Here is a 21,240-nt window from a genome sequence, read left to right as displayed (position 1 = left end):
GAGGGGAAAGTGCTGGTGCAGGAAGGGTTGACAAGAGTGAGCTGCAGCCAACAGTTCTTGGAAGTTACTTCATATACTGATCTATCAGTGAACTTGAAACGAGCAATGTATTTTAAACATTAACCATTATAAGTCTACTTCTGTATATTCATGAACACTTCTCAGTTTTTCTGTAGCAATGTGTGATTACTGCTCAGTTATTTGATTTGCAAAACACTACAAATAGTGGAAGATAATGCTTGTATCGTCACAAGGAATGTAATGGTTCCAGATAAAAATATTTATTACATTAAGGATATTCAATTAGTGTAGATCAGACATTTATGGATCTGTTCAACTAACATCTTTTGAACAAATAATGATATAGGTTTAGGGGCAACTAAATTAACGAATTTCCATAATATTTATCTATCTTCAGAAGCTCTTACTCCTTTTGTGCTAAATTCTTGTGACATTATAAAACAATCAAAACCCATGCAGGTATTCCAGGGGTGTATAGTTTTGTGGACAAATTCACAAACAGTATTCCCTATGGAATAATCTTTATAGTTTGCAAGCTATCCTGAAATGCTCCTCATAATAGCTGTAAATCCATTTTTTTACACATTCGTTGTATGCTTGTATGCAGTGGAAAATTTAAGAATTGTCAGAAAAGTTATGTGGTAAAATTTGATCAGCCAGTCTGTGGAGTTCCAGGATGTGAAAGAAAGTCAATTTTGAAACCCTACGTTTTCAAATGTCATCACAAGACTTCATGGGTATCATCTAGCATTTGTTCAGACAGTAACATCTTCACAGGAACTTTTTAATGGTACATAGAGAAGTCAATAAACCAAGGGAAGCAGTAACAGTAGTTCAATGGGAAGGAGAGAAGTAACATTTCTTTTGTAAATATCAGAGGAAATAATAAAATCAAACAATGGAAAATCCAGGATGGAATACTTACAGCAGAATGATGCAGTGAACAAATAAAATGAGTATCACAATTTTAGTTAATTTAGTCAACTTGGATTTAATATAGAAAGAACAAACACCACACATTCAAATAATTGATACACCTTGATGGTCAATGAATCGACCACTTTCAGTGTGGATGTACAATTACGTCTGACCTCTGCAGGAACATCAAAGTAGTGAACAAGGAGGACGTGGATGGGGGCTGTTGGTAGGTGGTGGCAGGTGGGAATGTGGGTTGACTGAGAGGCATGCCAAAATAGTCTGTGCAATTGTGAGAAGCACTGTGTCCAGGTGGCAAATTGGTTAATGGTGCTGCCTAGTAAGCACATTCTGGCTTTGAATCTCGGTTCAGCACACATTTTCACTCATCACCGCTGATTGTGCATAGTGTCCCAATGCAGCTTAAATCAATAGTCTCTTGCCTTCCCTATCTTTTCCTTTCTTCACACTCCACCTTCAATTTACAGAAAATTTCTGTAGAATAATGTTACTTTAAAACTGATTCTTTTCCAGTTATCGGTAAATTAATGGAGATGAGATTTTCTGTGCCTTATAACCTTTTTTCATATTTCTGAGGAAAAGTGGGAGAACTTCATTGTCAGAATCAGCACTCCAAAAAAGTCAGTTCATGAATTTTCAGAATCTCTCCAAAATTTTCCAGATAAAATCAAGATTTGTGTGGACTATTATCTTAGTTATTTCTGTGTTTGATGGATCTGGATTTTCTGACATGAACAAACAGTTTTTAGCCAAGAATGATACCATTTTGTCATAAACAGACTAATATCTGAAATCATATTACTTTATCAGATCTGAAATGTAACTGCACAAATTTCTGTTGCAGCTTCCAATTCCATGGTTCAAAATTTTTACAAATTACCCACTGATTGTGAATATTTTACTTCAGTGGGGATGTATATGGGGAATGTTCACTATTCTAACACAAGCACCTACGTATTTCCGCAATGTTCATGGATGGAGTGTGCAGAAGGTAATTCTATAAGCTTTATCCCTTCTTCATTTGATGCTATACCTATAAAATTCAAAATTTATGATGTATCACTGCAAAGTAACCAGCTATGTACATGGTCAATAGGTTATTGTGAAACAAACATACAAGATGGGTAATGAACATTTATGACTAGCTAATTGTTAAAGATCAGGAACCAAAATTGTAACTTACCTTTCACAGACACTTCTCTTCCAGTTACTCCATGTGAGTTCTCTGTCAGACTAATTTGAAGCTTAAAGTTGCTTTAGTCTGTTATTCATGTGAACAGTTATGCACTTCAAACAACCTTTTTGTTATTTTAAAATTGTATGCATGACTTGAACCCTGACAACTAGCTTTGATGCCCACTGTTTATGTGCACTCAACTGTACCAATTGGATGATGCCAATGAAAGTTATGTCCCCTGAATTCAGATACTTTTTCTGGCACACTGTGTTAACATTTCACAAACGTTCTACACATTCTATACTGTGCAAAAAGCAAGTTTGTGAATTTTCATATTGATAAAATAAAATATTTTCAGCTTATTTTGGATCCAGAGTGATGTCTCCTCATGAGAAAATGAGTACAAAAATATGTTAACATGTTTTGCCTTGTGTTATATGTATCAAGAAGACAGTCTGAGTGTTGGTGATGAAGTACTTGACAAAATGTGACTTCGTAGAACTGAACTAAGTGAAAGAGAGAATTGTTTTATAACACCAGGAACATTGCTGTCTTCATGAAATGAATGCTAGGATGACTTCGGAACAACTTCTTGTGATATTGCCCAAAAAGTGAATGCACTGTAACATCAATGCTTAAAATTTAGAAACTTTAGTTCCAACTCTAACAGTTACTTGATGAAATGAAACTATAATATTCCAGAGACCTTTTCAAGCCTCAAACAATAATATGCAGGGGGAGGTGATGAATGAAAATTTGTAACAAGGCCAGGTTGGAAACCCATCCTTGGTACAAATTTTCATTTGTCACTTCAGTCTGCATACACACATCACTTACTTGATTGTTCTTTCCTATATTTTAGAGCTTCCCTCAGTGTTAATTGTTTGCTTAGTTGCTATTGCATCATTTTTAAATACTAAAGATTTCCCTAAAATTGCAGTTGTTTTTAGTTTTATTTTCAGAAGGTGACAATAGCATATTTATTGTCCCCAGGTGTATGTGGATCTTTGATTTGTGATGTAATGAAATTATTCCAGAGACTTTCAGGAGGCTGGCTACTTCTTCAATAGAACTTTTTTATAGAAACTTAACAAATTTACTTACATTGTCTAAGTGCATATTTTTTGTTTCTTTAGGTTGGCTTTCTCTCTGGTCTTCCTCATGTTTGTCGAATGATTCTGGCCATCTCAGTTGGTTACCTGTGTGACCACTTACAGTCAAGTGGAAAACTGTCAGTTACTAATGTTCGAAAGTTGGCCGGCTTCATAAGTAAGTAAATCCTCTCTTTTATGTTTCCTGGATGTAGCAAGTATTATATTTATTACATTTGATCTCTCAAGCTAGTTTGTATGCTGATGAAGAAAAATTACACATGCTGAACTGAGAAAAACTCTGAAGCAAAATGTTAGTGTGGAGCAAACCCAAGGGTCCCTAGAAACCATGCAGTGGGTTTCTGTCTGAATTTTTGTAGCCAAATGAAAAATTGGCAACGGGCAAATGTGTATCAGATTGATCAGTGTGAGGTCTAGTTTTTCAAAAGATTGAATTGTTATAAAGTAATCAATATAATTAAGGAGAATTACTGATTTAAGGAAAAACTGAAATATTTTGTGAACTACTGCTGCTATGAAATGTCAAAACGTTCATCTCTTAAAGACATAGGTGTTATGCACATGAAAAGTTACATTGGTGAAGGAGTTGTGAAATTTTTTCTCTCATGCTGAAAAACTAAAAATAAAAACCAAATTACACCATAAACTGAAACGTCTTCGCTTGATCTTTACCTATAACTCTTTGTAGTAGTAGTAGTAGTAGTAGTAGTAGAAGACTACTGATTGATATTCAATCGTATTTCATGAACAAAAAAAAATACAGCTATCATTAACTGTAATGGTTCTGCACATCATACTAAGTCACTTCAAATGGTTCTCTAATCTATTTTATTTCTTTCAGACCAATCATTTCACTAAACATTTGCCATTTTTAGTTTTATAAATACAATTCATTAGTTATTAGTCATACATACCATCATGAAGGAGATTATTCAGAGATGTGGAATGGGTTTATTCAGTTAATACATACAAGAGGTTTTTTTGTGCGTGCGTGCATGCGTGCGAGTGTGTCCAGACGTTTACTGACCACAGAAGACTGACCCTCCTTATTGGGTGAATTTTCTCTGGCATTTAAACAGACATTCAGAATTTTGTTTTTGTAACTTGTAGTTGGAGTTGACCTCAACAAATGCTGCTCATCACATATGTTAGATGACAGCAAGCATCAGCAAAAACCTTTGGTTTGTCTCCTGTTATGAACAAAACGATTTTTAAAGTGGAAGTTTTACATGCCCATTTGACAGTCAGCCCCAAATTAGTCTGGTGCAACATTTGTTTCCCCAAGGATATTAAAACATGAGGAATAATGAGTTCACCAGCAGTGACAGCACTGCCCTGGCTCACACTAACAACTACTGTCACACAGAGGTGTGCTACTCAGTCACTGCTGAAATGCGGATTGTTCTTTATGGTTTTACTGTTTCTGTTAATACATGTTAATAAAATGAATAGTGGACTAGATCAATCTGGATGCACTCGATCAAGTGGGCATGTATAATTTAGATTTAAAAATGTTTGTAATGGGAAAAGAACTGACGTTTTCTCTCAATGCTGGGCATTCTGTGCTGGATGTGATGAAGAGGATTTGTTTGGGCTGACACCAGCTATGTATTTTGAAAACAAAACTGAAATATCTGCCGAAACATCAGATAAAATGTTCCTGGTGACTCATAGGAGACATCCCTAGTAGATGGAAATTTACTTCATTTAACAAGTTATAACTATGAGTAGGACTGAAACCTCCTGGCAGATTAAAACTGTGTGCTAGACCAAGACTCTAACTCAGAACCTTTGCCTTTCACGGGCAAGTGCTCTGCCAAGCATAACTCATGACCCGTCCTCAGAGCTTCAATTCTGCCAGTACCTCATCTCCTACCTCCCACCTGCTGAACTTCACAGAAGTTCTCCTGCGAACCTTGCAGAACTAGCACTCCTGGAAGAAAGTATATTGTGGAGACAGCGTAGCCACAGCATGGAGCATATTGGCAGATATAAGGTACTGGCATAATTGAAGCTATGAGGAGGGTTGCGAGTTGTTTTTGGGTAGCTCGGTTGGTGGAGCACTTTTCCACAAAAGGCAAAGGTCCTGAGTTAGTCTCGATGTGGCACACAGTTTTAATCTGCCATAAAGTTTCATACCTGTGCACACTCTGCTGTGGAGTGAAAATTTCATTTTGAGTAGGATTATTAGAAAGAACCATTCCTGAATTCACATAGAATACTTTGGAAAAAATGGAAAAAATTGTACCTGTATTTACAGAAAAATAAAGCCTTATGAATGGTTTCTTGTGTCTTCCTTGTTAGAGTAATTTCATATTTTTTAAAAAAAGGAAAAGAAAAAAAACTGGCAGCAGTGCTAGAAATAAATGGAAGCTTATGTACTATTTACCGTAGAATGAATAAAAAATGTTGGTGTCTAACTAGCTTCAGATTGATTCAACTACACATTTCTTATTTCAAGTCTATAAAAGTTTGTAGCAGACATAATGGATTAGTACCATCAATGACTACATTTCATGTTAAATAAGTGATTTATACTATTTCTTTCTAAGTTTAGTTTTGAATAGTGAGCTATTTCATTGTATTTATCTTGCTCATGTTTCTCTGTTGCCAGTGAACATTGTGCAAGGTATATTCACACTGGGGCTAGCATTCTGTGGCTGCAATTCAGTTATGGCCACTATTTGTCTCACAGCAGCTCTGGCTTCAAGTGGAGCTGAATCATCTGGAGCTTTAGCTACATACATTGACCTAAGTCCCAATTTTTCCAGTAAGTACCGTATTTGGGAATAACAGCACATTTAGTTGCTATAGCAACTGTTTACCATTATTACACTGTGCTCCATAGGTCTTATCATGAAGCAGAACCTTCAGTGTCACAACATATGTTAACAGAAACAAAAACTATCAAGACTGACTGTGTAGAATGTATTACATATATTTTGCTGGTATTTATTAAAGAACAAATATTTTCACATTTGAAAAACAGTTGCTCCATTAAATGTGAAACCGTACACAATGCATCTTTTAGATATTACCCACACCCATACTACAAACCACTCTATACAAAAATAAAAGTTTGTGTTAAATAACACCAATTATGTAAAACAAATCAACACTATCCCTTATTAAACTACCCATAAATTCCAGCATTATTGCACAAATACTGAAATTCTATGGAAAATAATGATTTTGTTATGTCAGCAAATTGTTCTTTAGGGTCTACTTTTGAAACTGTAATATCACCAGCACTAACTAATTCTGAAACAAAGATATGCTTTTTATGAATATGTTCCACTCATGACTGAAACTCAGGATTCTGGGCAATGTGGATAGTAAATTCATTGCCAATCTGGAAATTTGGTGTTGCTTTCAACCGGCCCTATTCTGTAAAACAAGACTAATCCAAGAGTGGGGAGCCCCAGAATACACAGCCCTTGTGTTGAGTGGCCTGCTCGAAGATCACCACTGCAATCAGCATCACTATAACATTCTAAAACCTCATATTCAAAATTAGTTTTGGAAACAAGTGCATAATCTGTTTTGTCTCTCAGATGCATCAGAACCCTTTTAACTCTGATTTGTTGGATCTTAAAGATTTATTCATAGTAAACTACCAGCATATTTGTTGAATTTTCAAGATTTGTTGATAAAGCAGTGATTGCGTATGGAACATCAGGATTTGTCCCACACATCAGAAACATGAGTGTTCTAACAGCTTGCCTATTGGGAAATAGTTGTGATGACTTACTTCTGTATTATTGTCCTTTATAACAGGAGTGACTACAGCCTTACAGATGCTCATGTTGGAGAACTCTAGAATTTTCTCTGTGTAATAAGTTTTCTTATATATTTCCTCCTCCTTGTTAGTTTTCAGACCTAAGAAAAATGATACAGGCACTTCAGTAATTTTGAATTTTTGTCTGAAATCACAGATAATTCCTTGAAGTTCCAGTTTGCTGTTAGCTACAACCAAAATCATGAACATAAAGCCCATCTTCTGAAAATACAAGGGTCAGGTTTCCTCCTCCTGGAAACCCAATTAACTGAGGTGATTACTGAGCTTCATTCCAACAGTGAGCAGCCTGCTTCAGACAGACTTTCTTCTCCAAATAACATTCTCTCACAGATCCACCATCATATCCTTCAGGTTGCTGCATTTATACGGTTTCTTTCAAATCGCCATAAAGGAAAGCAACTGAAACATCAATTTGCACAAGGTTCATGGCCTCAGTTGAGGCAACACTGAGTAGTGCTTGAATAAAAGTCATTCCAACCACAGGACTAAAGGTTTGGTCATAGTCAACTCTTCTCCACTCTGAGTAACCCTTAATCAAAAATCTTGCATTTAATTTACTGACTGAGCCATCAGCATTTGTTTTCACTTTGTACACCCACCTGTTGGAAAGGCACTCTTTCCAGGTAGTAGTTCAACCAGATTCCATGTTTAATTTTCTTCAAGAGCTTTTATTTCACAATCCATGGCTGTGGTACAGAAATCCTTTTGAACAGACTTTATGGCTTCACTGTACTTTTCTGGTTCTTGGAAAAAATATTGTTACACACTTCATATAATCTCAAAAGTTTTGTGGAGGTCTAAGAGTTAGTCATGCAGATGTGGTAAGCCTTTCTCACTAGTCTTCCTGATCTACCTCATGAGGGTCTTCATCTGTGTTAAGCAAACTGCCATCCTTAACATTCTCACTATCTATTAGAGACTGGTCTTGAGTCTGAGATATTGAATCATGATAAACATTCACTAGCAAAATTAAATCTTTCTCGCTCTTCAGTGGCTTCTCCCTTAAGGTGACATCTGGTGATATAATGACTTCATATTTCCCTCCACAATAAATTCTGACCTTCATTGTGATCATACCCAATAAGAACTCCTTTCACTGCTTTCTGACTGATCTTCTAGTGTTTCAGAATACCAATATAGCAGGTGGAGCCTATGACCTGCAGGTTGCAGTGTTGTCTATCACTTCCTCCTCCTCCTCCTCCTCCTCCTCCTCCCCCTCCTCCCCCCCCCTCCTCCCCCCCCCCCCTGCTGACCCCCCCACCCACTGCAGATCTGGAGGTTAGAACAGGCCCAAGGCATTCCTGCCTGTTGTAAGAGGTGACTAAAAGGAGCCTCACACTTTTCGGTACTATGAGTTCAGGTCCCATTCTATGGTTTGACTTGCCACTTCCCAAATTCTACAGAAGTGGGGGCCATATGGGAAAGGATGCCTTATGTGGTGCACAAGTTATCCATAGTGCCCTTGGATTTGATCTCCTGAATCTCTTGTCTTGGCCTTGCATCTCCACCTGCGATTCAACTATTTGAACGAGGACACTTTCTGGGGTACGTCATCTTCTTCCGTTGTCTCCTGTCCTCTTTTGCCCCCATGACAGTACTGGATTTCTCTGCACCCGATATCCAAAATGGTAGCCAGTCCATTGTGGTGGGGCCATCATGTACCCATTTGGTGGTAGCCTCCTGACAACACAGGGATAGCTCTGCTGATGCTTGAGCTTTAAGCTCCCCACGTGTGCCAAGGAGTAGATGCCTGGCTTCCTGGGGCATCAGGATTGCTGGCAACAGCCATCGTGCCGGTTGGCCTTAGCTGTGGCTGGGTGTCACCCATGGGGAAAGCCCCTGATTGGAGTGGGTAGCATCAGGGCGGATGACCGGCAATGAAGCAACTGTCTTTTCTTGCTGGTGACCATATGGCACCAGCAGTCTCTAAGAAGGGAGAGATCGAATACAATGCTGACAGGTATGACTCTAAATTGTTTCCTTCCCTTGCTACACCATAGGAGGAATATAGGGCTACAGAACGGAGAGGGCCATTTTCACCTTGGGCTTTAGTCTGTAGCAGAACTGATGCAGACTTCTTTCTACATATGAAGCCTCAATCTTTCGTTGAACACCTTGAGGATAAGTTTGGTGATGTGACAGCACTGTTGAAGATGCGAAATGGTGCAGTCTTAATTCAGACAGCATCCCCAGCCCAATCCCAAACCTTACTCACCTGTGACAAGCTGGATGATATTCCTGTTTCAGTCACTCCCTATAAAAGCCTCAACATGGTCCAGGGATCATTTTCCATTGCGTTCTCTTCTTGCAGTCTGATGACAAGCTCCATGCCAATTTAGAATGGCGGGCTGTTCATTTCATCCAGTGTGTTTACAGGGGACCCAAAAACAACAGGGTTGCTACCGGTGTCTTCACCTTGGCTTTTGAGGTTGATTCATTGCCTGAAAAAGTCAAGGTGATGGTTTCCCGCTGTGACATTAAACCATACATCCCTCCCCCTATGCAGTGCTTTAAGTGCTGGAAATTCAGACACACGTCTTCCCACTGCACTTCCAGCACCACATGTTGAGACTGCGCACATCCACTGCACCCAGTTACTCCATGTGTGCCACCTCCCACTTGCATCAGTTATGGAGAACAACCCCCCCCCCCCCCCCCTGCTCGCCAGACTACCCAGTACTCCAAAACGAGCAAAAAATTGTGGAGTACAAGGCCCTGGACTGGTTGACTAACACAGAGCCAAACGTAAATTTGGAAGATTACACCCCATTCGGTCGACATTGACATATGTCGCAGCTACGTCACCATCTCCGTCCCAAGTTACAGTGGTTCCTTACTCTGTGCCACGAACAGTGGGCCCTCCAGGCCACTGGAATACATCTGCCCCCTTGGTGGTAGGGGGCAAATCTTCCTCAGTTGCTTCCAAAGCACCTACTTCGGGAGCAAGGCCTCCGCAAACACAGGGGACATCAGTCCCCTCCCCAATGCCGGAGAAGCAACAGCGTCCTCTGGCTCCTCTCATGTGGAAAGGGTCCCTTGGGTTCCTCTCTCTCAAGGTCTCCACCCACGCCAGTGGCTCAAGAAGCCAAAAGCTGCTGGACGAAGAGTTTCGTGGTCATCATCCATGCGTGAAGCAGCTTCAGAGAAATCATCCCAGCAAGTCCCTAAAGAGAAGCAAGAGAGCAAGCAAACTAAGAAAAATTCTGCTAAGAAACAGGACCCTCTGGCCCCAACACCACCACTCCCTGTCAATTCCGCATCTGAGGATGCGGTGGGGATCTTAGTGTCCCCTGCGGACCTGGATCCCACTGATGCATCATCCACCATATAAATGCCTACAAATACTCAATCAGTGGCAGCAGGTGACCCTGAGGCATAACCTACCTCCTTTTGAGCTTCATGCCTTCCCAGCCTCATGATAACGTCATCTTCCAGTAGAATTGCCATGGTTGTTTTCCACCACCTGGCTGAGCTATGGCAACTCTTAAGCTTTACACCTGCTTTCTGCATTGCCTTTCAGGAAACCTGGTTCCCGGAAATGCAGACCCCCTGCCCTCCATGGTTATAGGGGATATTACAAGAACTGTAGTGACTATAAAGTGTGTCAGGTGAAGTTTGTGTCTGTCCTGAACTCAGTATGCAGTGAACCTGTTCCCCTTCAAACCCCTCTTGAAGCTGTGGCTGTCATAAGGACGATGCAGGAAATAACCGTCTGCAATGTATATCTTCCTCCAGATGGTTCAGTACCCCTGAATGCATTGGCTGCACTGATTGAGTTACTCCCTAAACCTTTCCTACTTTTGGGAGATGTTAACACTCATAACTCCTTGTGGGGTGGCACCGTGCTTACTGGCCGAGGCAGATGTCGAAAATTTGCTATCACAACTCGACCTCTGCCTCTTAAATGCAAGTGTCCCTACACATTTCAGTGTGGCACATAGCACATATTTGGCCATTGATCTCTCGGTTTGCAGTCCTGGCCTTCTCACATCTACCCACTGGAGAGCACATGGTGCTGTGTGTGGTAGTGACCACTTTGCCAACATCCTGTGACAGCCCCAGTTTCAGTTCCATGGATGCCTGCCCAGATGGACTTCAAACAAGGCTTACTGGGAAGCCTTCACCTCTGCTGCCACTGTTGAATCTCCCCCACATTGTACCATCGATGTGGTGGTTGAGCAGGTAACTACAGTGACCGTTTCTGCAGTGGAAAATGCGATCCCTCGTTCTTTAGTGTACCCCTGGCGAAAGACAGTCCCTTGGTGGTCGCCGGAAGTCATTGAGGCACTTTAGAAGTGTTGGCGATCTCTACAGTGGCATAAGTGGCACCCTTCCCTGGAGCATCTCATAGCCTTTAAACAACTCTGTGCCCGCATTCGCCAGCTTATCGAACGATGGAAACAGGAGTGTTGGGAGAGGTACGGCTTGACCATTGGGTGCCCTATGTCACTTTTCCAAATCTGGGCAAAGATCAAACGATGAGTTTTTGGGTACCAGACCCCAACAGGTGTTTGTGATGTTGACATAAATGGCGTGTTATCTATTGATGCAAACGTGATTGCTGAGCACTTTGCTGTGATCTATGCTCATGCCTCTCTGTCAGAGAATTACCTCCCAGCCTTTCGCGCTCTCAAAAGGAGGATGGGAGGGAAAGTCATCTCGTTCACTACACGCCACAGTGAACCCTATAACGCCCCATTTACAGAGTGGGATCTCCTCAGTGCCCTTGCAAATTGTCCCAACAAAGCTCCTGGGCCAGATCAGATCCACAGTTACATGATTAAACATTACTCATGTGACTACAAGCGACATCTCTTCATGATCTTCGTGATCTTCCAGACATCAACACCTTGCTGCTATCTTCTTTGATTTACGAAAAGCGTATGACACCACGTGGCAAGATCATATCCTTGCCACATTATACGAGTCGGGTCTCTGAAGCCTGCTCCTGATTTTTATCCAGAATTTCTTGTCACTTAGTACTTTCCATGTCCAAGTTGTTGCCTCCCATAGTTCCCAGTCCCCCCCCCCCCCCAATATCCAGGAATCCATGAGAATAGGGTCCTGCAGGGCTCTGTATCGAGTGTGTCTGTATTTTTAGTGGCCATTAGTGGTCTAGAAGCTGCTGTAGGGCCATCCGTCTCACCCTCTCTGTGCAGACAGCTTCTGCATTTCATACTGCTCCACCAGTACTGGTGTTGCTGAGTGAGTGGCACCTACAGGGAGCCATCCACAAGGACATGGGCTCTAGTTCACGGGGTTCCAGTTTTCAGCCACAAAGTTGTGTGTTATGCACTTCCGTCGGTGTTGTACCGTTTATCCAGGACCAGAACTTTACCTTACTGACAGTCCCTTCACTGTAGTGGAGACATCAATTTTTAGGACTGATTTTAGACACTGGATTGGCTTCCTCAACTTCATCAGCTTAAGCGGAAGTACTGGCAGCACTTCAATGCCATTCGTTGCCTGAGCTACACGAACTGGGGTGCAGATTGCTCTACACTGCTGCAGCTCTACAGAGCCCTTGTTCAGTCCTGCCTTGACTATGGGAGTTCAGTTTATGGTTCAGCGGCACCCTCAGCATTGTGTGTACTCAACCCAGTGCACCACTGTGGCATTCAACTAGCGACAGGAGCTTTTATGACGAGTCCAGTGACGAGTGTCCTGGCGGAAGCTGGAGTCCCTCCATTACAGGTCAGGCATGCACACATTAGTAGTTCTCCTGTGCATCCAAATTACTGTCTCCTTTGCCCACCCACAACGGTTAATCTCCCACATTGGCAGCAGAGGTGAGGGCTTACAATTGCGGTTCACATCCGATCTCTTCTATCTGTCTGGAGTCCTTGGCTTTACCACCTATACTAGAGGTCCATTCGCGTACACCTCCATGGTGTACACCTAGGCTGCTGCTTCTCCTGGACCTTTCATATGGCCCAAGGGACTCAGTTCACCCTGTGGCTCTCCGCTGTCACTTCCTCTCGATTCTTGACATGTACCGAGGCAATGAAGTGGTTTACACTGACAGCTTGAGGGCTCATGGTCACTTCGGCTTTGCATATGTCCATGGAGAACATATTTAACAGCATTCCATGCCTGATGGCTGCAGTGTTTCACTGCAGAGCTGGTGGCTATATCTCGTGCTCTTGAGCATGTCCGTTCATGTCGTGCTGAGTCGTTTCTTCTGTGTACTGACTCCATGAGCAGCCTACAAGCTATTGACATGTGCTACCCTTGTCATCCTTTGGTAGTGACCATCTAGGAGTCCATCTATGCCCTGGAATGGTCTGGTTGTTCAGTAGTGTTTGTGTGGAGCCCAGGTCACATTGGAATCCAAGGCGACGAACTTGCTGACAGGCTGGCCTAACAGGCTTCACAGAAACTGCTTATGGAGATCGACATTCCAATAACTGACCTGCATTCTTTTTTGCATTGCCAGGTTTTTCGGCTTTGGTAGATGGAATGGCATAGTCTCAGTACACACAACAAACTGTGTGCTCTTAAGGAGACTACGAATGTGTGGCAGTCTTCCATGTGGGCCTCTCGCAGTGACTCTGTGGTTCTCTGGTGGCTCCACATTGGACACACTTAGGCAACCCATGGTTACCTCCTGTGCCGTGAAGACCCGCCTCAGTGTTGATGCGGCACCCGGTTGACTGTGGCGCATATTCTGGTGCATCTTATCACTCTGACTGACCTGAGATGAAATCTTTGGTTAATGGAGTCGTTGCCGCTAATTTTGTCAGACAACGTCTCATTGAGTTTTATGTTTTTTCCTTGAGGATGGGTTTTTCATTTGATCTAAGTTTTAGTGCATGTTCTTTGTCCCTCTGTGTCCTCCACCCTAGTGCTTTTAGAGTGGAAGTTTTAATGTGTTACAGAGTGGCTGGCTTCTCCTTTTTATTCTCATGCTCAGCCAGCCATAGTAATCTGTTTTGTCATTTTAATCTCTACTACCTGTTTCTTGTGTTTCTGTGGTTTTCTTCTCCCCTTTTGTCCATTTGTGTTTGTTGCCCTTCTGTTGTTCTTGTGGTTTTTCTTTTCTCTCCATTTTGTGTTCATCAGTCTCGCTAGTTTTATTCTCACCCTTGTGGCATTGTTTTATTCGGAACAAGGGACAGATGACCTAGTAGTTTGGTCCCATTCCTCCTCTTTTAAACCAACCAACCAACCTATCACTACCCAAAACATATGTGGAATATTTCCATGTGCATGCATTATTGCTCCAGCAGTTCCCACAACTGCCCAAGTCTCTCTTCTTACCCCCTCCCCCCTTCCTGTTCATTGTTCCAGTGTGTGTGGCATTGTGAGGTGCTGAATTACACCTGCTTTCTGAAGAATTTCCTTTACTTGTTTGTTGTCAAATTTTTTTCTGTTGTCACTCAAAATTTCTTTGATGGAATGTTGATGAAAGTTGATCTAAACTTTGTACAATCATCTTTGAAAAGTACAAAATATTGATATTCTGTCACTCAATTATGAAAGGCACCTGGAGGATCAGTGTGAATAAGCATTCCTGGTTTCACTGTCCTCTTTCCAGTGTCAAATGGTACACAAGAGCCTTCCATAAATACAACCTTCTCACAGTTCACTGTATATTTCCACCTTGATATTTATCTCACTGCTAAGTACAGATGTCACATGACACTTGTTCTGGTGTCCAGATCTTTCATGTTGTCACTGTTGTTGAGATTTTCACAGAGGGAAGCAAGTATGACATTACTCGCAGCCAGTTTTAAAATTCCTCCACATTGATCATGGACGTCTACCAATCAAGTGACCATTTCAGTCATGAAATTACAAATTTCAGCAGTTCATATGAATTTGCTTTCTGGGTGCTCATCCTGTGCAGCAAGAACAGAGTATAGATTCTTGTGGAACTGAGGTACAAACATACATTTGCCAGAGTAACTCTGTGCAATACTCCAACTGCTGCCTTCAGAGTCTATTGCACCTTTTCCAATTGCTTAAATTGTCACCATTAGTTGTAGTTACTGAATGTCTTGTTGAAAACTGCTGAAAAGTCTTGAAACAATTTCTGTCATTTGTAATGTGACATATCTTACTAGATGTAAACAAAAATATTGTCTTCCAGTGACACACCTAATATTTTACATATCAGGCATTTCTGGATTATTTACAATATCTTTAGTCATGTCCTGCTTCAATTTTGAAATACGTATTGCAGTATCTTCTGAAGCCCTGGAAACACAGGTTGTAAACCTCCAATTATTGACAAAATTGTTTAATTGGATAGCAGTGGCACAACACACATTGAATAGATTCTTTATCTAACCAGTTACCAGTTAAATAATTCTGTCAATAATTGTTTTTATTTTTATACCAGCCCATATGGCCATTAATTGTTCTAATGTAACCCTCTTGTAAGTCTTTGTTGTTATCGTCTCTTGTTGCTGTCAGTCTTGTTCAAACCATTGCCTCTTTTCTACCTTATGTGCCAATCCATTCATTTATTTACCTGTATCACCAGGATTTACAACCGTCTTTCACTTGAGTAGATTTTTTATCTATCCAATTAAATAACAAGTTGTAAACTTTGACGCAATCAAATATTTTATGAGTGTCTGTCCACACTTCATAAGCTATATTCAGATGCATTATTTTCTGCAAAAGTTTCACCTGACATATTTACAGTTAAAACAAGTAAAACGTTGCTCTCTGCTTTACTGAAAACTTCTAATCCACTTTTGTAGATGGCCCTTTCTTCAGTGGTTGCATGTTCTGAAAGTAAAAGTTTTGCTAACCTGCCTTCCATTTAGTGTGTGCCATGAATTTCTAGCAGACAAGTACTTTTTTCTATTTCCAAGTATCCAGTCCATTTTGCCTGCCGGAAGTCTGATGTTGATGATTCTTGTTGAATTTATTATTGATTGGGTGAAATAAACTCACAGGTATATATTTAAAAGCATGCAGCACAGACTTAAGTTCTTATTTATCTGCAAGTGTACTTTCAACATCGCCTGGGTCAACATTTTGCTGTTTCATTAAAAACATGCGCAAGCACACACTTGTGCCTACACTACCTGTCGAGGAACAAAAAATTAATGGAAAATCCAGGATAAATTGTTTCTGTCTTCAAACATTGTTGAAAGTTAACCAGCTGTTTATCCTCAACTCACAGGTCCCTGAGACCTCTATATTTAAACTAAGGTTTAAGACACAAATCATTTTTAATTTTTAATTTGTTATGTAGCATTAAGTTTTACAGTTATTGAAGTGTTGTTTAAAATAATCCTTGTTATTGCAGTAAATAAAGTGTGCAGTTGTGTACTTAGGTGCAGTTTTTAAATAGTACACATAAACAAACTGCTAGAGAACTGAATTCTGCATTATGAACAGTAATATCCCTGTAGCAAGTAAACTTCCACATTAAACTAAACTGTGGTGTTTAAACTTCCACATACAAATTCCCTTGATAAGTACAAAGAGTGTCTGCAGAATTGACATACTGAGATCTGTATTGTTCTTTATCACCACTCAGAATGCATTTGATTGTAACTAACACTTAAAGTATTCCGTTGGAGGAACAGAAAAATCCACATCAGTTGTTCTGACAGTCTTCCTCTGAATGATCCTCCCACTAGCAGAACTGTGATTTGTGTGTGTTGTAAAACTGTCATCTTTCTCATCTATTTCTTGAATTACATCACTGACATCTTCCTCCATCCAATGACTAATAATGTAATCAGATTTAGGATCATTAAAATGAACACATCTGTGAACACATTTGTACTATACTGAACAAAACAGGTACGTAGTTCACAGGGAAGAGTCTAGGAGAGACGCCCCCCTCCCCAACCCAACACATGTCAATAGCACACCTCGGCAACAAACAAAGGTGGTGATAATGCAAACAACAAAAAAATGTTGTAGGGTGGGTGGTTTAAGGATGGTAATGATTGTACAGTAGCAATCCCAGAACTTACCTTGGAAAGAGTGAGAGAGCATTTGGAAATTTTTGTAAGGTCTGAGGGACCACACCTCATGAGTTAAGGTTTTAATTTTTGTATAGATGTTCATATAGACCAAGTCATGATACGTTGAAATAAAACATTTCTTACTCACTTGTTATCATACTACTGTACACACTTAGGAGAATTTGACTTTTGAAAGTGCAAATAATCTCTGCTCTGTTTTATTAAAGGTATTTTCCATTACAGAACCAGTTAAGCCAAGGAATTCACAGAATTCTTGGATAATACAGCACCTCCTCACTGTATAGAGAAAAACTCTACATAAAAATCTACGAATTTGCTCTTAGCCTGCTATTTAAATTAAATTTCCAAGATTGATGGAGTTCTTTTTGAATGCTCATATTTAGGATTAAACGAAGAGGATTGAATGAAATTGATGCCTCCACCTTCGTTAAATGGGTTTGGAGGAGAATATTTTAATAAATCAAATGCAGACATAAAGCTTACAATGTGATCTTTAATTATCAATATTCAGTTTTCCACATAATTACCAGCCAATTGGATACATTTCTGCCAACAATGAAAAAGTTCTCTGAAGCTGTCATGGAGGAAGTCGACACTCGGTAGTGCAGCAGCAGTGCAGTAGCGAGTCACATATTTAGCTTTCATATTTGTTTTGTGGTTTGATTCTTAATTTCTTTCTGAGTGTTTGTGCACTTGCATATTTAATTACATAAAATCATTGCATATTCTCGTATTTGAGAGGAGTTATATTGCTTATTGTTAACTATAAAGTATAAATTCGCCGAATCATTAATTAGTTGTTTGTTTTGGACAGACAGTGCTTTCTGTTTATTTCGTAGAGTCAGTCAGCAGCAGACAGACGCCAGTGCAGTTTCATCTGTGCTTGCAGAGTGACGTCTGAGCAACAGTAGCAGAAACTAGTCGTATATTCAATTTTTCGTATTAGTTCTGCAGGTTTAATTCAAATTACTTCGTGTGTTAGTGTGTTTGTGTGCTTGCATGGTGAAATTTTTCGACTCTTTGCATATTTTCAAATTAGACAGGGGTAGTATAACATTGCATAGGCAGTTGTCATATGTACTAAGACAGGGGTAGGATCGCATTGCAATATCTGTATAATGGCATAGTCGTGGTCATTTGATTGCTTAGTTCATAAGTAATTGTTCATATATCACAGCTCAATCTGGTGCTGGTGATGTAACTGTGCAGTCACATACTGCTGTTTTATTTGTCGTAGCTGTAATCGTCCAGATATTAGCAGTAGGATGGATAGGGGGTGTGGGTGTGTGTGCTGTGCGCGGGCGCAGGAGGAACTGACCACGGTTCGCGAGCAGCTGAGCGTGCTGTTGGCCAGTCAGCCACCTTCAGGCTGCTGCCTCGAAGTGCAGCGATGACAGAGGGTCTGGCTCGTTGCTTGACACCCCAGGTGTCACTTGCTGCGGCCACTGACTTGTCCACCGAGGCACCTTCTAGTGTACCCGGTGTGTTGGGGCCACCCTCACCTCAGGGTGAGTGGCGGACTGCAACACGTTCGCGTCGATCAAGGTGGAGGGCCAATGTGGAGGCTGGCCAGGGGCCTCGCCCATTCATCCTGTCAGTGGGCAGGTGGCCGCTCCTTCAGCAGGGCCTGAGCAGGTACACGGGGGCAAAGGCTTGCTGGTTATTGAGAGCTCCTACATTAGGCGGGTGATGGAGCCCCTTAGGGAAATAGCGTACAGGGCTGGAAAGAATTCCAATGTGCACTCAGTTTGTCTGCCGGGGGGGCCTCATCAAAGGTGTGGAGGTGGCCTTGCCTGTGGCTATTAAGCATACGGAGTGCAGCCATCTGCAAGTAGTTGCTCATGTCGGCACCAGTGATGCCTGTCACTTGGGTTCTGAGGTGATCCTCAATTCGTACAGGTGGCTGGTGGATTTTGTGAAGACTGCTGGCCTTGCACGTGGGTTTCAAGCAGAGCTCTCTATTTGCCGCATCGTTTCCAGAGTGGATCGGGGTCCTTCGGTTTGGAGCCGAGTGGAGGGTCTCTACCAGAGGCTTCATTGACTCTATGACGGTCTTGGCTGCAGATTTCTAGACTTCAGCTATTGGGTGGGGAATTGTAGGATGCCCCTAGATAGGTCAGGGGTGCACTACACGAAGGAAGCAGCTACTCCAGTAGCAGAGTACTTATGGCGTGCACATGGGGTTTTTTTTAGGCTAGGCAGTAGTGCGAGTTGCACTGATGAACACTCACCGGTCGACGTGCAGGCGGGGAAATCAGGACAAACTCAGTGTAAAGACACTTCAGCTACCAAGATATTAGCAGTAAATTTTCAGAGTGTTTGGAATAAAGTTCCTGAATTTACTGCCCTCCAGGAAGCGTGTGGTGCGCAAATTATTCTCGGGACTGAGACCTGGCTGGACCCTGAGATAGGAAGTTCTGAAATATTTAGTGAGTGTTGGAACGTGTATTGGAAAGACAGATTAGACACCGTAGGAGGTGGTGTCTTCATTGCAGTTGACAAAAATATTGTCTACTGAGGTCAAAGTAGAGTGTGATTGTGAAGTTATCTGGACGCGTTTAACAGGGCTAGGAGAAATAAAGTTAATTGTTGGGTGTTATTACTGGCCACCAGGTTCCAACGTGACAGTTCTAGAATCATTCAAAGGGAGTCTACACTCTGTATCGCAGAAGTACCCAGATCATGCTCTATTAGTCAGAGGCGACTTCAACCTACCTGGTATAGACTGGGAAGTCTATGGATTCATTACAGGTGGTACAGACAAGCTGTTGTGTGAATTACTTTTGAACACATTATCTGAAAACTGTCTTCAGCAGCTAAATCAACAGCCAATGTGTAATGGAAATATTTTAGATCTGGTAGCCACGAGCAGACCAGACCTCATCGACGGTGTAAGTGTTGAGATGGAGATCAGTGATCATGATGTTGTCCTTATGACTATGGTTACGAAAGTTAAAAAGTTGGTCAAGAAGGCTAGGAGAGTATTCTTACTAGAAAGAGCAGATAAGCAGTTGTTAGCATCCCACTTAGTAAATGAATCAACTTCATTTACTTCTGGTACGATAGATGTGGAAGAATTATGGGCAAATTTTAAACACATGGTAAATCACGCATTGGAGAACTATGTGCCGAAAAAGTGAGTTACGGATGGAAAAGACCCACCGTGGTTTAACAGCACAATTTGGAGAATGCTCAGGAAGCAAAGACAGTTGCACTTGTGTACAAGAAAGATCGGGGAATGAGGACCGGCAAAAGTTAGTAGAGATTAGTGCTGCTGTAAAAAGAGCAATGCGCAAAGCATACAACCACTACCACCATCATACCTTAGCAAAAGATCTTGCTGAAAACCCAAGGAAATTCTGGTCTTCTGTAAAATCAGTAAGCGGGTCGAAGGCTTGCATCCACTCACTCACTGATCAGTCTGGCCTGGCAACGGAAGACAGCAAAATGAAAGCTGAAATTTTAAATTTAGCATTTGAGAAATCTTTCACGCACGACGATTGTACAAACATACTGCCATTTGAGTCTTGTACAGATTCCCGTATGGAGGACATAGTGATAAACATCCCTGGGATTGTGAAGCAGCTGAATGGGTTGAAAATAAATAAATCTCCAGGTCCTGATGGGAATCCAATTCGGTTTTACCGAGAGTAGTCTACTGCATTGGCTCCTTACTTAGCATGCATTTATCGCAAATCTCTTGCCCAGCGTAAAGTCCCGAGTGACTGGAAAAAAGCGCAGGTGACGCCTGTATGTAAGAAGGGTAGAAGGACGGATCCTCAAAATTACAGATCAATATCCTTAACATCGGTTTGTTGCAGGATTCTTGAACACATTCTCAGTTAGAATATAATGAATTTCCTTGAGACAGAGAAGTTGCTGTCCACGCATCAACACGGTTTTAGAGAGCATCGCTCCTGAGAAATAACAACTTGCCCTTTTTTCACATATCATCTTGCGAACCACGGATGAAGGGTATCAGACGGATGCCGTATTCCTTGACTTCCAGAAAGCTTTTGACTTGGTGCCCCATTGCAGACTCCTAAGGTACGAGCATATGGGATTGGTTCCCAAATACGAGAGTGGCTGGAAGACTTCTTAAGTAATAGAACCCAGTACGTTGTCCTCGATGGTGAGTGTTAATCGGAGATGAGGGTATCATCTGGAGTGCCCCAGGGAAGTGGGGGTAGCTCCGCTGTTGTTTTCTATTTACATAAATGATCTTTTGGATAGGGTGGA

The 21,240-nt window shown here is 41.4% G+C and overlaps 1 protein-coding gene across 2 annotated transcripts in view; it reads left to right on the top strand.

Annotated features, from left to right (window-relative positions):
• The window catches only part of LOC126456571 (sialin-like), a 157,003-nt gene that overhangs the window by 112,988 nt on the left and 22,775 nt on the right, over positions 1–21,240 (top strand). Inside the window, exons 6-8 of one of the 2 annotated variants that reach the window (XM_050092315.1) lie at positions 1,802–1,948; positions 3,271–3,403; positions 5,861–6,016. In XM_050092315.1, coding sequence (XP_049948272.1) covers positions 1,802–1,948; positions 3,271–3,403; positions 5,861–6,016 — 436 coding nt within the window. The remainder of the gene's footprint in view (positions 1–1,801; positions 1,949–3,270; positions 3,404–5,860; positions 6,017–21,240) is intronic. The other variant, XM_050092316.1, reaches the window with a different exon arrangement.

The sequence above is a fragment of the Schistocerca serialis genome, chromosome 2 (genome assembly GCF_023864345.2).
Source record: "Schistocerca serialis cubense isolate TAMUIC-IGC-003099 chromosome 2, iqSchSeri2.2, whole genome shotgun sequence".
Lineage (NCBI taxonomy): Eukaryota > Metazoa > Arthropoda > Insecta > Orthoptera > Acrididae > Schistocerca > Schistocerca serialis.
This window is presented reverse-complemented; position numbering and strand designations above follow the sequence as displayed.